At 42.3% G+C, this 18643-nt stretch overlaps 1 protein-coding gene across 1 annotated transcript in view; it reads left to right on the top strand.

Moving 5' to 3' along the window:
• The window catches only part of LOC115047239 (syntaxin-binding protein 4), a 74790-nt gene extending 56179 nt beyond the window's left edge, over positions 1-18611 (top strand). Inside the window, exons 14-21 of the mRNA XM_029508041.1 lie at positions 3340-3467; positions 3612-3704; positions 4003-4068; positions 4872-5069; positions 7345-7461; positions 8417-8466; positions 8561-8685; positions 16299-18611. Coding sequence (XP_029363901.1) covers positions 3340-3467; positions 3612-3704; positions 4003-4068; positions 4872-5069; positions 7345-7461; positions 8417-8466; positions 8561-8685; positions 16299-16354 — 833 coding nt within the window. The 3' untranslated portion in view covers positions 16355-18611. The remainder of the gene's footprint in view (positions 1-3339; positions 3468-3611; positions 3705-4002; positions 4069-4871; positions 5070-7344; positions 7462-8416; positions 8467-8560; positions 8686-16298) is intronic.
• Positions 18612-18643: the final 32 nt, after the last annotated feature.

The raw sequence follows: 18643 nt of genomic DNA on the forward strand, positions 1-18643 counted from the left end.
TTCTGTCTGATGGATGAATATAGTCTGGATACCCATTCATTTCCTATGGCTGTCAGTTTTGACCGGGAACACCACAGGTGTAACAAGGTTGATGAAAACTCTCAAAATTCAACGAAAGAGGTGATCATCACTTTTATATGTTCAAGTGCATAGTGTGGAAGACATCATAAGGCCTTGAGGCAATCAGATGTAAAACACAATATTTAGTGTGAGTGTTTTAAGTTGTAAATCGGTCAGATTTGACCCGAACACAACAGGAGGGTTAAAGCTGTAAAAATATAAATCTTTTCTAGACAGGTTGCCAGTCAATTGCAGGGCCAACACATATAGACAGGCAATGATGAACGGCCACGCACACTCACACTGAGACCTACGTGAAATTTAGAGTGCCCAATTTTGGAATCACAGATAATCATTTGATGTTTGTATATTAATGTTAATTACAGTTGATACTATTTATATACTATATACTGATATTATCTCTGTAGGGATCCCTACAGAGATAATTATGAGTCTTTGCAGGTTATGTTGCAGTATGTAAGAGCCCGGCAGAGGGCAGAACTGTGACTGTTTGAGTTGCTAAAGTCAATGCACGCAGAAGAAGTAGACTACTGTAGGCGCAAAGAGAGTCATACATAAAGAAAACCAAAACAGGTTCAGTAAAGACCATTGACACAAAGTTCTTTTGTGGACAATGGATAATTTTATGAAGATGCAACACCAATCAACGTAGACATACCAGTCTGTGGGACTGTGGGAGTATCCGGAGGAAACCCAAGCAGGAACAAGGAGAGCATGGAAACAATGTGAATCCGACCCACAACCTTCTTGCTTTGAGGGCGCTAACTGCTATGCTGCTACGCTGACCCTAACAGAACACAGTGTGGTTTGATTCATCTTCTACTTCTTATCCGTTTCCGGGGAGCGTTTGGGGAGAGGGGGTCCGGGGTGCCCGAGCCAATCCCAAACACATTTGGCAAGGACGAGGTAAACACTGGGCAGGTCGCCACTTCATCACAGGGCCGAAACACAGAGAAAGACACAGAACAACCACTCACACAGTCATCAATTAACCAAAATCATGCATGTCTTTGGATCATGGGAGGAAACCAGAATGCCTGGAGGAAGCCCATGTAATCATGGGACATACAAACTTTCCAAGGAAAGGTCCCAGGCCTGGAACCAAACCTGCGACCTTCTTGTTGTGAGGTAACAGTGCTAACCAGCAGCAAAGTACTGCCTTCGGTGAATTTTATTCATTTCCATCTTGTGTAGGTGGCTGTGCTAAAATCAAACGTAGCTCACACCAAAAGGTGACAAAATGATTTCACAACTATGAACTGTTGAATGTTTGAGCAACATGAGCCCATAATAGACCCAACCATTTTCTAAATGTAGCTGAGCTTCCGAAAATTCCAAAAACAATCAGATGGCTAAACTCCTTCCTGAATTCCAAGGTTTTAGTTCAATGAGATTTTTCTGTAATGTCCCATAGGTAGCCACAGCTGTGCACACTACATGTTGTGTCTAGTAACAGAGGTTTTATCCTTTTAAATATTAGGAGCATGATAAACAGAAATCATTATCACTAATAGCAACATAAAGAACATAAAGAAGAAGAAGAAGACTATGGTGTTAGGACTTTTAGCTAAATATTTCATTATTTTAGTGCGTGGGTGTGACCATCCGCAGCCCTCCCTGGAAGCTAGTTTGTGGATCTTCATTGAAATTACCTTTGTGTAGCAAATAATTTTGTCACATATGTCAGAGTGTGAGGACCAATGCAGGAGCATCTGAAGGAGGTTGAGGTGAAACAGTAATCTTTTTAATGACAAAAAAAACCAAAACACAAAAACAGAAGCTCAAATGAGACAGGGAACAAGCATGATGCAAAAGACAAGGCATAGACAACACCAAAGACACACGCAAAAGGCAACGAGGATCTGACAGGGACTAAACAGAAACCAAGACTTAAATACACAGTGAACCACATTAGACAGGAAACGCAATTAACAGAAGGGAAACAGAACAAGGAGTAAATAGGTAGCACAAAGGGGAGACAAGACACACACACACACACACACACAGGGAGGAGGCCTGGGCTCAGGAGGGGTTGACACCAGAAGGGAAGCCTTTGGCTCCGGTGGTGAACTCTGGAAGGGGCGGTGGCGGTAGAGGTACTGCGGAGTTCGGGGGGAGCGCCTTGAACTCTGGAGGCGGTGGCCCTACCTAGACAGGAGCGGGAGATGGCCGGTGGCTAGCTGGCTCCACTGGTGGCCAGTGATAAACAGGCTGGTCTGGGGAAACCATTGCCTTGAAGGCTTGCTTCAATGAGCGAGGGCCTCCCCGGGCCAGATGGGCTCCCCAAAAAACAAAAAACAGAAGCGCGAATGAGGCTGTGAACAAGGACAACGAAAAAGACAAGGCACCGAAGACACACACAGAAGGTAACGAGGATCTGTCAAGGACTAAAGAGAAACCAGGTCTTAAATACACAGTGAACTAAACAAGACACAGGTGAACCACAATAGGGCAGGGAAGGTAGTCAACAAGAGGTAACCAGAACAAGAACAGGAAGTAAAAAGATAGCACAAAGGGGAGACAAGACTTTCAAAATAAATCAGGAAATGACCAACACAAACATAATAGCTAAATCCATGACAAACTCAAACTCTGACACGTTTAAACATATCCACTGTTTCTTGTGACTATTTGATACTGTTGCTGCCCTATTTTCCACCAAAATTACAAAGAAATATGTTATATGTTTTTAACAATTTTCCCATTTTTTTAAAAAAGGTAAGGGAGGGCTTAGCAGCATGTTATAATAGCATGTTATCTCACAATTACCAGCCCTCCCTGCAAGTATTCTGCAGTTGATAATCTCATCATATTTCCTGGGGCAATGGGGGCAAACCATTTCCATTCTAATTTTACATTTAATCTTGTTGCTTAAGAACTTTTGTTCAGGTTTTACTGCATTGTTAACGAGGTCTCTACATCAATTTATTTGTGACTGTTTTTTTAAATAAAGGCAGACTGCATGTCAGTGTAGATTTTGGCTTCAAGAATTTTAAATCTGAAATAGTCTTGAACATCTAATTTCTAATAGATTATACAATTGCCATAATCAAAACTGAGCTGAATAGCCTCATAAGACATGTATTTTCCCAATGTGTGGAAAGTATGTGTTTATTTTCTTCTATAGTTTCTTAATAAACACTTCATGATTTTGTATATTTGGATGTGATAATTGCTCTCCTAGTTACTATGGTTACTCTAGTATTTTCATAGCAAACATTTTCTTGTTGTTCCCCATGTTTGTCTGTTGGCCCTTAGACTTTGTGGAGGCAACGCGGACCACCTTCCAGGAGAACCTCGAGGAGCTGGGTTTAGGGGTGGGTCCCTTCATGTTCTCCTATCATGAAGCCGCCAGTCTGATGGACACATCTGCATTCCACTCACCTGTAAGTAGCTCTCACTGCCCCTCACTACCTTTCACTACCACTCACTGCTTCTCCCAGCCTCTTTTCAGGAGACCCACAGAATCCTAAACAGAATTTCTTTCTCTGTGTGTGTGGTGTCTGGTGTGTGCATGCACACATGCACAGACATATGAATCAGAATGCAGCTACAGCAGTGAGGAGATGGAGCAATTTCAGATAGAGGTGAAGCAGCTGCAGACCCAGATGAAACAGCTCAAGGTGAGCACAGATACACACGCATGAAGTGACAGTGGTCTCCAATCAGCCACAATTATGACATTTGTAATTTACAATTTGTCAAAGATTCTCTATTGGGGCATGAAAGACAAATCTGGTGCTGAGAACATTCAATGAGATTTGCCTGATTAAAACAGAAGTGTTTGCCATCTCCAGTCGTAGATTGTGAATATGAAATCCAAAATAACAAAATTCAATGTAGTGTAGTGCCTGGTTTGTCGCAGTTGTAGGACGCATTGGTTCAGTGAGCCTATAAAACCTTCCTTGCCTTTTTTGCCAGGTGATGCTGAAAGATATGGAGCACAGCAAGAAAACCCTGGAGGAGGAGCTGCAAAGGACCTCAGAGGTGAGAGAGGAGCCAGGAAAGTGCCCTCCATGATATATCCTTCATGTGGTGTTATTTTTAGTCCTTGTCTTTATGTTAATATCCAAACGAATTACTTAGATTCCACTGAGATTTAATATTAGGTCCTGAGCTCTCGACAGTGGGAGAGCCCAATCACATCTGTAGATTACTATTGTTCCATTGCTGTTTGACAGGCCTTTTCGGGACCTTAACATACCCCAAAACTCATAAAACCAGGTCATCATATCAGGACTGGTGTCATGCCCCAACAATTTTGACTTGAAATTTAGATTTTTGGCTGATTTTGCTGATTTCCACACACTTCTCCTACAGTTTTCATCCAAATGACTTCACATTCACTCAGTATCATCTCAAGACCTTGAAGATTGAAAGGTATCAAAATCTTTTTTGTCCACCACACCTGCTGCGTGTGGCAATCTCATTAATTTTAAATAGACACCATTAAACACTAAGCCCATATAGTTCCAGCATATATTGTCTGGTCTCCTCCACATTCATCAAACATGATCATAGTCCTGCCCTGAATGTGTCTGTGTCAATACTGATTCAGACTTCGAGCGCCACCTACTGGACACCAGAAGTCAGCTTCCAACAAAAACAGAATCCAATTTCAATGTATTGGCTCTGTGTTCTCTATATCATACACTACCACATGAGGTATAACTGGTGGGTGTTCTAGGGTGTTTTAGGGCAAGTCCAGGGTGTTCAGAGTTTCACGGGGGAGTAAAGGGCCATTCATCATTGCTAACAGCTTTAATTTGAATTATTTCTGTTGTTCTCAGAAGGCATGTTTGACTGTGGAGGAAAATACTCGACTTAAGATTCGCCTACAAGCAGCTGAGGTTGTGTCAGGTCAGCGGCAGACCACCAGTGCTGAGCAGGACTACGAGGATGTGATCCAGCTGCTGGAGGCTGAGATCAGAGACCTGAAGAATCAGTTGACTAGCAAAAGACAGGCAAAAGAAGCAGAGGCCGCCAAAGTGAGTTTAAACTGGAACTTAACTGTCTCTATCTCATTTGATGTTCTTTTACCAAAAATTGCCTATCATTATCATTGCCTTTATTTATTTAAATGCTTCCTGGATTTTTCATGGATTCTTGGATTTTTTTAGCGATACATTTGGTATTAATGCACAATCTGGTCAAATATATCAAATAACACAACATAAACCAGCAATCAATATCTATACAAGGGAAATTAGATCTTTTTGTAAATTACGTAGGTAGGTTTTTTGGACTTCCTAGTTCAAAGGGAGTGACAATGTTGCCTGAAGTTTGAACCATGGAAATCAAGAAGCATGGTGATCAGGCATGAGAAGGTGACCAGCAAGTTTCAGCTCCAAGTTCAGGGGGAGGCCATACAATCAATTGAAGGAAACCCTATAAAATGTCTTGGGAAATGGTACGATGCAAATCTCATTGGCCGAAGTAAAATTGCTTCGACTGAGAAGGAGGCCGACGATTGGTTGAGGAAGATTGAATTCTCAAGTTTGCAATGGAAGTTCAAGACCTGGCTCTACCAGCATGGCCAAAAACCTAGACTCGTGGCTGTTTGACGATTTATGAAGTGAAGTATGACATCAGTGGAATGAATCAAGAGGCGGATCAATAAATATCTCCATAAGTGGCTCCGAATAGTACCAAGCTTCACATCAGTCAGGCTCTACATACGGTCTGGGTGGAAGAGTTCCAGGTGGCAAAGTTCAGGGCTGTGATGATGTTCTGCCACTCCACCGACAAAAAGGTCAGCCCACAGGCATCACTGCAAGGTCAGGGCGTAAGGGGGCAGCAGCTCAGTGGCCCAGGCTGAAGCCATACTGAAGTATAAGGACGTTATTGGAAACCCGTCCACAGGGAGTCAAGAGCTTGGATCCACCTACTTCCAGCAGTGTGGGAAACCCGACCAGAGCCAGAGGAGAGACATCATCCAGGCTGACACCTGGAGGAGGAGGGGAGAAGGGCTAATTCGGTTGAACTGGCGGTTGAACTGACTGTTGAACTGACCGTCCCATGGGAAAATGGATGTGAGGAGGCCTCAGAGCAGAAAGCTACCAAGTACCTGGTACCTGGTCCAACAGTGTAGGAACAAAGGCTGGTTCAGAAAGTACTCAATAGCTAATGTCTGCATTGAAATTTTTTTATCATTCAGACCAGTCATCCAGACACAGATCAGAAGTTAACAGCAAGAGGTTAAGTCTTCTTCATAGGTCTAAGGGCAGTTAAGCTGGATTTCTGCTTGATACAAATGGCTATTTCTCTGTTCCAATGCTGAGCCAGCTGCCTGTGTTTCTAGCCTCAACTACAAACCCATCAAGCTACATTTATGACAAGCTTACCAACCTGTCTGTAAACTCCTCTTCTCTTGTCACTGAGAGCCTGCTTTGATGGTTATGAGGGTTGCTCTCTAGCTTTTCATCTCACATGGTAAATCCACTAGCACAGAGCCTTTGCTTTGAGAGAAGCAAAAGGCTACCCAGTGACAAAGAAAATAAAAGAATGATGCAAATGCGGACAGTCTTTGCATGTGAGTCTTTGACAGCTCTTTGCCAAAAAAGTGACAGCTGCTGCAACATTTTTTTAACATATTTTTTAAAACATTTATTGTTTGATTAACTTTTATCTTTCTATCTTTCATTCATGTTCCTTCTTTGTTTATAGAAATTATGCAACTTTTTGTAAGCAATTTGTATCAATATTTGAGAATACATTTGTGTTAATATCACCAGAGACACTCTGTCCCATCACCAAATATCTCTATTTTATGAGACTGCTGGTCTAGATAATGTTTTTATGTTTTTAAGTGGGTTCATATTTTCAACAGTTCAGGGATTGTGTTGCTATCCCGGGAAACCATGTGTTCCTTTATGGGTTCTTCTTAAAGGTCAATATTTGAACTTCTGCCATTTATAACTGAAGTGTTGCTATAAAAAATACATATTTGTTGCTTTGAAAACCAAAAAAAAACTACTTAAGAAAACAACTACATCTTCTCTCTCAGGCTTGTCTTTGGATTTGCTGACTGTTTTCTAAGCAATCCAATAAAAATATAGCAGATTTCAGGTAAAAACCAGAACCTACAAGGTCTGGATGGTGGGTCAAGATGGGCAGGGTTAAGGACATGGCTGAGGACTGAGTCTTCATAGTATTAAGTATTTACTTCAGGAAGAGTTCATAAACAAAATCCCTGGAGTATAAGTGCACACACATTACTGATGTGCGTGTGTGTGTGTGTGTGTGTGTGTGTGTGCATGTCAGGAGGAGGTGCTGGAACTTAGCAAAAAGCTAATGACCATAGACTGTCAGCTCAGGATGTCAGAGCTGAGCAGAAAACACCTGGAGATCTCCAACAAGAAACTGCTGGGTTTTGCTCAGGTATGTGTCAAATCAAATCAAATCAGATTTATTTGTATAGCACCAAATCATAACAAAGTCGCATCAAGACACTTTACATAAAGAGCAGGTCTAGTTTAAACTCTTTATAAAATTATTTAAAGAGACCCAACAGCTCCCCGATGAGCAAGCAATGACAAGGAAAAACTTCCTTTAATCGGGCAGAACCAGGCTCAGGGGGACTGATTGATGTCCACTCCCTCTCATTTTTTGACATTTAAGACTTAAAATCACAGTTATATTTTATTAATTTTTGTGCATTAGTAAGATCACATGACATCGTGAGTCCAGAAAAAACTGGCCACGTACTATCCAAAATCACGCAAATACTTTGAATATTCAAATAGCTTTGAGTTGACTATTTAATGAGCAGTTAGCAGCAGTGTAGGGTGAGAATGAGAGCTGGAGAAACAAAACAGGTGTAGGCAGGAACATTATGCATGAAGTTTACATGAACATGAAGTACAGACTTATCAGACTTCATGTCCATACATGATTCAGAACACATGATTGAGCTCTGTCAAATGACAGTGGCTGGTTGCTGAGCAGCTGATGACAGGTTAATGGCCAATATTAGATCTTAAATGCTAACATAAAGAAGATGTGAAATATTTAAGATAAACGATTGTCTGCTGTGTAAGGTCACCCAGAGGAACCCAAATAACAACTATCTGAAGCACCAATCTAAAAATGAGCTGTCAAAAAATAATTTCTATTTTATATCAATAGCACTTTGAGGTTTGTTTCTAATACGAGGTGCGATATAAATTAAAGGTATTATTATTATTAATATCCTTAACCTTTTGACACAGAACCCTTGTCAGAGATTTTTTTGTTGCATAAACATTAGCAGAACTATCACCTTTCACAAAGAACCTTTGACAGAAAACGTCAGTCAGAGAATGGTGGATAATTGTGATGTTGTCTTTTGGTGTAGAATGTGCATAAAGTGCTGACAAAACCGAGCCTGTTTGGAGGAGAAGACGGGTAAGAAACTATGATATGATGATGTCATATCAGCAATCCCCTCAATTTTGCAGTCCCAGTTTAATGCTTCCTCCTGTGTGTGCGTATACAACAGGAGTGGCAAGTCATCTCCAGTCACTGACAGCCCTGACACCCCGTCATCCCTTCCCGATCCTGCTTTCCAGCTGGCTGTAGAGGCCAAGGAGCTGGTGGAGGGAGTCAGCAGCAGCACTCCTGACGGTAAAAAACAGCACAGACCAAAAAACACCTTAGCTGACTGAGAAAGACTAATTACGATTACGATGAACTTACACATTGAAACCACTTGTTCATTCCCCATTTAATCTGTTATCTGCAACAAGTAAAAACTTCTGGGTCTGAAACATCAGACTGACATCATCTTGAAAAAGCAGCAATAACTGGCTGCACCATCTCTGTTATCCTTTTTCGCCCTTGCCATGAACATGGTGGTCGAGTCAGCTGAGGCGGAATGCAGAGGACCCTTGACCAAGTGAGGTGTATGACAGCCACCGATAAGAGCCTATGTGGACAACCTCACCATCACCACAATGTCAGCCCCAGGGTGCAGGTGGATCTTGCAAGGTCTTGAGAAACTCATCACTTGCGTCAGGATGAGTTTTTAGCCCTTCAAGTCAAGGTCCGTGGTGTTGAAGAAGGGGAAAGTGACTGACATATTCTGATTTCTAATCTCAGGAACAGTCCTTCCATCCTTTACAGAGCAACCGGTTGAGAGTTTGGGGAAAATCTTAGATGAAAGCTTAAGAGATACGCAGTTCTGGCTCACCAAGGTTGACAGGTTTGGTCTACCTGGTAGACCAAAGCCTGGATTTACCAGTACTCCATCCTGAGTCCCAGAGTCCCAGAGTATTGTGGCCCCTGCTGGTATTCACAGTCCCAATAACATCAGTTGACTTCCTCAAAAGGAAGCTAAATTGCTTTCTCCGGAAGTGGCTGGGCTTTTCACACAGCTTCACCAGTGCAGCATTGTGCAAGCAACACATTGCAGCTACCATTCAGTGGACCCAAGAAAGAGTTCATGGTCGCTTGCACACAGGAAGTCCTTCAGTACAGGGACTTCAGGGACACTAAAGTGTCAGCAGCTGGTGAGGACAGGAACGAAGTGGAAAGCAGAAAAGACAGGGGAAGTGGCAGAGTCACACCTGAGACAAAAGGAAATGGTGGGCACCACCTTCTCCAGGAAGAGGTCAGAACAGGTGAAGAGGAAGAGCGAGTGAGCAGGGCAGTAGGACTCTGGCAGCAGGGATCTTGGAGCAGATGCCCAGCAAACCTTCACATCTCTCACAGCTGTGGCAGATGGCGAATATTAGTGGCGACATGACCAAGTGCTTCAGGCACTTGCTGAGAGTTTAGCGTCAGTCATTAACACCAGCAAACACCACTGCACAACAAAGAAAGCAGTCACTTTTATTACAGCTGGAGAGAAACCCTAGACTCAGATAAAAACCATTAACAGGCTTCCTTCACACAGCCTCTGATTGGCAGCTGCAGGCTTACCTGGGAAAGCAGCTGATATTTCCCCCCAGCACACTACAACAACTTCACTCCGTGCAGACATGATCATCATCTCCAAACCCCAAACACACCTGATCATGCTGGAACTGACAGTAACTTCGGAAGAGCACATTGAGAAACCAATGAGAGGACGTGTCAAGTACCAGGAACTAGTGGAGGAGTGCAGGGGCAGGAAAACATTCTACCAGCCCATAGAAGTTGGCTGTAGAGGATTTGCAGGATATTCTTCTGTGTGGTCCTCACTTGGTTGGGCGTCACAGGAGCAGCCAAGAAGATCAAATCAAATCAAATCAAATTAGATTTATTTGTATAGCGCCAAATCATAACAAAGTTACATCAAGGCACTTTACATATAGAGCAGGTCTAGACCAAACTCTTTATAAATTTATTTAAAGAGACCCAACAGATCCCCCGATGAGCAAGCACTTGGTGACAGTGGCAAGGAAAAACTTCCTTTAAGAGCAGAACCAGCCTCAGGGGGGGCGGCCATCTGCCTCGACCGATTGGGTTGAGAGTGGGAGAGAGAGAGAGAGAGAGAGAGAGAGTGAGACAGGCATTGGAGGGGGGGGTGTAGGCAGGAACATGTTGCTGCATGAAGTTCATGGAGTTGAGCTGTAATGCAGAATTCATGAAATATGGGACCAGCAGGTGTTGCAGGAACATGGGATGGCGATGAGTCACCACCTGCAGGATGAGGACAGGGAGAGAGAGGAGAGGAAGTGGGAGAGACTTTGGCAGAACATGGTTAGTAAATGCAGTATAAATGCTTAGAACTGGGTGAAACTGTGTTTTTTTAAGAAGGATGGTTCTTTTCAACGCATGCAAGGGGGGAGGAAAGGAGAGCGAGCGAGACGGAGGGAGAGAGAAAGAGGGAGAGGGGGAGAGAGGGTAACAGGGAGAGACAGGGAGAGACAGAGAGAGAGAGAGAGAGAGAGAGAGAGACAGAAGCTCAGTCCTTCCCCCAGCAGCCTAGGCCTATAGCAGCATAGCTAAAGAGTAGAGGACTTTAACTTTTTAACTATAAGCTCTGTCATACAGGAAAGCTTTAAGCCTGGTCTTGAAAATTAGCTTCCAGCATCCAGCATCGGCCCCCCGGACCGATGCTGGAAGTTGGTTCCATAGAAGAGGAGCCTGATAACTGAACGATCTGCCTCCAGATTTACTCTTGGAGACTCTAGGAACCACAAGTAAACCTCCATCTAGAGAGCGGAGTGGCCTGCTAGGACAGTAAGGAACTATGAGCTCTCTGAGATATGATGGAGCTTGGCCATTAAGGGCTTTATATGTTAAAAGAAGGATTTTGAATTCTACTCTATATTTTACTGCCAGCCAATGAAGAGCGGCTAACACAGGAGAGAAATGATCTCTTTTCCTAGTTCCTGTTAATATTCGTGCAGCAGCGTTCTGAATTAATTGAAGGCCTTTTAGAGATTTGTTTGGACATCCAGATAGTAATGAGTTACAGTAGTCCAGCTTATAAGTTACAAATGCATGGACTAGTTTTTCTGCATCATCCTGAGAAAGGATGTTTCTGATTTTCCTAATGTTTCTCAGGTGGAAGAAAGCTGCCTGACTAACTTGTTTAATGTGAGGGACAAAGGACATGTCCTGGTCAAAAATTACTCCAAGGTTTCTTACAGTGGAGCTGGAAGCCAAAGTAATGCCGTCCAGACTGATGAGATGATTAGATAGTTTTTTTCTGAGATGCTTAGGACCGAGTACAATAACTTCTGTTTTGTCAGAGTTGAGAAGTAAAAAATTTCCAGTCATCCAGACTTTTATGTCTTCAAGACATGCCTGCAGTCTGACTATCTGAGTGACTTCATTTGGCTTCATTGAGTATCGTCTGCATAGCAGTGGAAGTTATGCTGTGTTTCCTGATAATGTTGCCTAGAGGAAGCAGATAAAGCGTAAAGAGGATTGGTCCAAGTACTGAACCCTGCAGGACTCCATGACTGACAACAGTACATGAGGAGGAGCTGTTGTTTACATGAACAAACTGATGTCTATCTGATAAGTATGAATTTGAACCACCTTAGTGCAGTTCCTTTAATTCCAATTTCATGTTCCAGTCTCTGTAGTAAAATATTATGATCTATGGTGTCGAATGCAGCACTAAGATCTAGAAGGAGAAGTATGGAGGCTGATCCATTGTCTGAGGCCATTAGAATGTCATTGGAGACTTTAACCAGCGCTGTTTCTGTGCTATGATGGGCTCTAAATCCTGACTGAAACTCTTCAAACAAACTGTTCCCATCCAGATGCTCGTGTAGTTGTTTTACTACAGCTTTCTCAATGATTTTAGAAATAAATGGAAGGTTCGATATGGGTCTATAGTTTGCCAAAACATCTGGATCAAGATTAGGCTTTTTAAGCTGGGGTTTGATGACCGCAGTCTTAAGTGCCTGAGGTACATAACCCAGAAATAAAGTCAGATTAATCAAATTGACAAATGAATGGCTCAATTAAAAAAAAGATCTCTTTAAAGAGGCTAGTTGGTACTGGGTCTAATAGACAGGTTGACGGTCTGGATGATGAAACTATAGAAGCTAGCTCTGAGAGATTCAGAGGTGAGAATGATTCTAGATGTAAAAGAGGCGTCGCAGTTGATTCAGGAGTTGCTGTATTCAGTAGGAGATTTTTATCTAACATAGGCAAGAGCTGATAAATTCTTTCTCTGATCGTGAGAATTTTATCTGTAAAAATGTTAATATAATCATCACTGCTTAGAGCTAAGGGGATCACTGGTTCAACTGAGCTATGGCTCTCTGTCAGCCTGGCTACAGTGCTGAAGAGAAACCTGGGGTTGTTCTTGTTTTCTTCTATGAGTGCTGAGTAATTTGAACTTCTAGCACTGCGGAGAGCTTTTTTATATGTTTCTAGGGTTAGGGTTAGGGTTAGGGCCAGTTTCTTTCTAATTTCCTTGATGTCTGCTTTCAGGCACGGATTTGGTAACTATACCAGGGAGCCATCCTCCTCAGATTGAATACTTTCTTTTTGAGAGGGGCGGCATTGTCGAGATTCGGCCATAGTGCTCGTCACAAGGTCATCAACCTGCGTATGGGAGAAATCCTCATTTGAATTTAGATATGGCATTGTTGGGAATGATGACCAAATGTTCTCTTTAAATTTAGCCACAGCAGCTTCAGATAAACATCATCTATAGCTGAATTTATTCCTCAATGCTGTGGAGCCCATTAAAGTAAACTCAAATGTAATAAGGTAATGGTCAGTCAGGAGAGAATTTTGGGGAAGAATTGTTAACTTGTCAATTTCAAGGCCATACGTTAGAACAAGATCAAGGATATGATTGTAGAAGTGAGTGGGTTCATTCACATGCTGGGAAAAGCCAATTGAGTCTAGTAGGGAAAGAAACCCAGAACTAAGGCTGTCGCTTTCTACATCAACATGTATATAGAAATCTCCCAGTATAGTGATTTTATCTGTACTGAGTACTAACTCTGATATAAACTCAGAAAACTCTGATAGGAATTCTGAGTACGGACCAGGTGGACGGTACACTGGAACTAACAGAACTGGTTTTTCACCTTTCCAGTCTGAGTGTCTAGGGTTGATTAATAGGCTTGACTGAAATATTGCAGCCACCCCCCCTCCTCGACCTGTGGTACGAGGGATATGAAAGTTAACATGAGTTGGGGGTGTAGCTTCATTAATGCTAACATACTCATCCTGCTGCAGCCACGTTTCAGTTATACAAAATAAATCAATATGGTGATCAGCTATGAGATTGTTAACGTGTAGAGATTTTGATGATAATGATCGAATGTTCAACAGTCCACATATTATCGCAGTGTTATTTGAGACTGAATTTGTGGCTGTTTTAATTTCAGTTAGGTTTTTGTTTTTAGCTCCTCTTCTGTTTAATTTGGGTTTATTAACTTTTCTAAATTTAGGTGGTCGGGGGACAGACACAGTTTCTATAGACCTAAACATAGACAGAGACTCTATTCTATTCTCGGCAGGTGACCGCTCTGACTGAGGCGCAGAGGAGCGTGTTAAACTGCGGCTCTGCCTCCTGATCTCGACCCGGGATTGTCAGGGTTTTGGATTTCTAATAAAATCGGCCATATTTCTAGAAATGAGAACGGCCCCGTCCACGGTGGGATGGACACCATCTCTCCTAATTAGACCAGGTCTCCCCCAGAAAGACTTCCAGTTATCTATGTAGCCCACGTTGTTTTCGGGACACCACCTCGACAGCCAGCGGTTAAATGACGACATGCGGCTGTACATGTCATCACTGGTCCGATTGGGGAGGGGGCCGGAGAAAACTACAGTGTCCGACATCGTTTTAGCAAAAGTACACACCGATTCCACACTAATTTTTGTGACTTCCGACTGGCGAAGTCGGGTGTCGTTACTGCCGACGTGAATAACAATATTATCATATTTACGTTTACCCTTAGCCAGCAGTTTCAGATAAGACTGGATGTCGCCTGCTCTGCCCCCCGGGATACACTTCACTATGGCCGCCGGTGTCGCTAACTTCACGTTCCTCAGAATAGAATCACCAATCACTAGAGTCGGCTTTTCAGCGGGTGTGTCGCTGAGAGGGGAGAACCTGTTGGAAACGTGAACTGGTCGGTGGTGAACCGGGGGCTGCTGCCTACGACTATGCCTCTTGTCTCGGACAGTCACCCAGCCGCCCTGACTAGATCCCGGCTGCTCGGGAGCCACTGGGGGGAAGGAAACTATCTTAACTGCCGTATGAGCTCGTCTAGGTTGGCCCGCACCGGCTACAGGGGGGAGGCTAGCTACACTAGCATAGGTTGGGCTAAGCTAGCTGGGATTCTAACTCATTAATTTTCGCCTCCATTTCTACCATCATCCTACATCTATGACAAGAGGTGCTATCATAAAAGGAGGCAGAAGAATAACTACACATGAGGCACAGAGCGCAATTCAATCTGCCAGTGAGTCTACAGACTCACTTTGGTGAAAGAGGGTTTATCTGTGGGTAGCTGCAGCGACGCAAATCGGGGTCTGATCAACCCGGGCTGGTTCGCCTGGGCGAGAGTGTATGTTTCGAGATCCGAAACACTTTATGACCCCAGGCCACAACACTGATTATGCATCCCAGTGCATCTTGGAGATGTTTCTTGAAGAATAATTTATATATCAATAATAATATATCAAAACAAATGTTCCAACATGCAAGGCAATGACATAGAAGAGTCATTCATTCATCTTCAACTGCTGATCCGTTTCTGGGTCGCCAGTCCACCATACAGAGACTGACAGAGATGAACAACGAATCACACACCAGGCCTGGGAACCAAACCTGTGACCTTCTTTTTGTGGGGCAACAGCACTAACCACTATGCTGTCGTGCCACCTGACAAAGAAGATAAAATATATAAATGTAACAGTTAAATTATATTAAATCAACAAGAATATTAAAAAAGTGGGTTAGGGTTAGGGTTAGGGTATGTAACATACATATGTACATATGGTACATCATGCACACACACACACACACAGATGCATACAGTACAGGCCAAAAGTTTGGACACACCTTCTCATTCAAATGAATTGGAAATTGTGTTCAAACTTACGGTACTGTATATATGTATTAAATAAACCCCATGCTCTGCAGCATAAATATGCATATAAATGCATAAAGCTTTTGAATGAATCATATGAATCATGATAAGTTCACAGTAGTCTGCTCTACATTTCTACTCATTAAGTGAGATGCAGATGTTTCTTATTTTGGTTAAAGGCCACAAATCAAAGTACATTACTAAATCAATACAATTAATGTAATATTATAAAAATGTTATGTAGTTATAGATATTATATAAAGTATATGAAGTTTGTGAGATATTTATTTCGCATCAGTGGTTTGAGGCAATATCTAATTATCAGGAGAGTGCCCTTTATGTCACACATTTATGTTAGTGCCATGTTAAACATTAAAGAAGGCCTGGACATTCCAGCCAAAATATTACAATAGGAAATAAATGATAATGTTGGAGCTTTTGATAGCCTGTTAGTACTAAGCCAAATTAAAGTTTAATTTGACACATGCTACAATCTGCAGGCTGCACAAAATTGGAAATGTGGCTCTCACATACACATTAAGCAAACTGTCAAAAAAAAACAAAAAAAAACAACAACATAAGAAATGTCACAGGAAGAATTTCATATATATTAAATACAAATGAGCAAATCCTAATTACATACCAGTCATATCAAATAAACATTAAATGCAAGTTAAAATATAAACGATAGTGATTTCTGCTGTTATGTGCTCAAAGTATTCTTCTGATTTGCAGCATCAGATAGTGTGGAGGCTGCGTCAGGCCCAGACGGCAGCCCACATCTGATATGAGCAAGAGAGAGCCTGAGGGGACAGCGGGGAGATCGGGGCAGGCTGAAGAGGCTGAACCCATGACTGACCACACTACAATGGCCAGACAGGATGCCATCAGTCCAAAGTATAAGTTAACATCAATGATTGAAGACAACACAGCCAACATCTTAATGCCAAAGCTTCCTTGCACATATGAAATTAGTGTCTTCCTCTGACATACAGCAGGTAAAATAAGTATTGAACATGTCACCATTTTTCTCAGCAAATATATTTCTAAAGGCTCTACTGACATGAAATTTTCACCTGATGTGTAATAAAATGGAATGACACAGTATTGAACACATGAAGAAATTTATCAGTAATCAGAAAGCAATCCTGCTGTTTGATAGTGCAAATTAATATCAGCTGGTTCAGTCCCAACTGATGGCCTATAAAACGGTCTCATGACCAAGGTGTCAAATAAGAAACATGATGGGTAAAAGCAAAGAACTCTCTCAAGACCTTCACAACCTTATTATTGCAAAACAGAATGATGGTAGTGGTTACAGAAGGTTTTCTTAACTTCTGATTGTTCCAGTGAGCATTGTTGGGGCCATGATCTGGAAGTGGAAACAACATTATTTCACCATAAACCAGCCACAACCAGCCAAGGACCACTTGTGGAGAGCTTCAGCAAGACCTGGAATCATCAGGTACAATTGTTTCAAAGAAAATAAAGTAACACACTCAACAGCCATGGCCTGTATGCACACTCACCACGCAAGACTCCATCACTGAAGAAAAAGCATGTTGAAGCTCGTTTAAAGTTTGCTGCACAACATTAAGACAAGCCTGTGAAATACTGGGAGAATAGAGTCTGGTCTGATGAGACCAAAACTGAACTCTTTGGATGCCATAATACACACCATGTTTGGAGGTCAAATGGCACAGCACATCACCCCAAAAACACCATACCAACACTGAAGCTTGGAGGTGGGAACATCATGGTGTGGGGTTGTTTTTCGGCATACGGCACTGGGAAACTTCATGTAATTGAAGGAAGGATGGATGGAAATATGTACCGAGACATTCTTGATTGTCTGCTGCCATCTACCAGGATAATGAAGACGAAACAAGGTTGGACGATGATCCCAAACACACAGCCAAGGAAACTCTCACTTGATTTCAGAGAAAGAAAATAAAGCTGCTAGAATGGCCCTGCCAATCACCTGACCTGAATCCAATAGAAAATCTATGGAAACTACTAGAGATTAGAGTTCATAGAAGAGGCCCGCAGAAACTTCAAGATCACACCTGAGCGATGCATGCAGCTAGTTTGTACAGAAAGGAGGCGTCTTGAGGCTGTTACAACAAAGGCTTTTGTATGAAGTATTAAATAAATTTAAGTGTGTTCACTACTTTTTCCCTGTATCGTTCCATTTTATTGCACATTGGACAACATCTCAGGTTTGACTTCCTTGCATGTGTGGGTTGCATGGGTTACCTACAACTGGTGAAAATTTCATGTCAGTTGCACCTATAGAAATATATTTACTGAGAAAAACCCATGTTCAATACTTAGTTACCCGCTGTATTCCACAGCCTCTCACTGACGCATTCAGCAGTGCAATGTGCTGAACTCTGTCCTGACCGCAGGACTCTCATCATTCAGCGATTAATCATGTATACAAATGTCACTACAAGAAGTCCTCTGCCAAATTAAAAGTCTGCTGGTATTTTCTTTGTGATCATCTGAGAACAGGTGATGTCTGAGGAGCTGCATGACCAAGTCCTCACACACACTGCTGAGAACATGAATAATCCTCCCTGACTTTTTTCTAATTGCACATATTCATTCCATGGATTGGCCTGTAAAGGAGGAGTTCTTTCCTTGAAAGGGAAATGCTGAGCTAGTCCATTTGCAATTCCCCTTTGTCATCTCTTTAGGTCTGTCAGAAGTCACAAACCGCTCTTGCAAAACCAGTCTTAATTCTTCCATTGTGCTAATTTTCCTCCTGCCCTTCTCGTTCTTCAAAGGCAAAGAAGGAAGTTCAAGAAGTTCAAGAAGCTTCCTGCCACTGCATGGATTTATCAATGTGCCTCCTGAATCCAGGGTGGCTTTAATGTTGCTTTAGCCCCAGCTGTGTTAACTTGTGTTTCATAGTCAGAGTCAAGACAGATGCCAGTCATAGGTTAAATATGGAACAACACTGATTTTATGCAAATTCTTTTGAAGACTCTGACATGTCCTGTAGTTCAGCCAGACTGCATCTTTAGTGTGGCCTCATGTTATTTCTGTTACTGTTTTATATTAAAGGAGTAACTAAA

The sequence above is a fragment of the Echeneis naucrates genome, chromosome 8, assembly GCF_900963305.1.
Source record: "Echeneis naucrates chromosome 8, fEcheNa1.1, whole genome shotgun sequence".
NCBI classification, from domain to species: Eukaryota; Metazoa; Chordata; class Actinopteri; order Carangiformes; family Echeneidae; genus Echeneis; species Echeneis naucrates.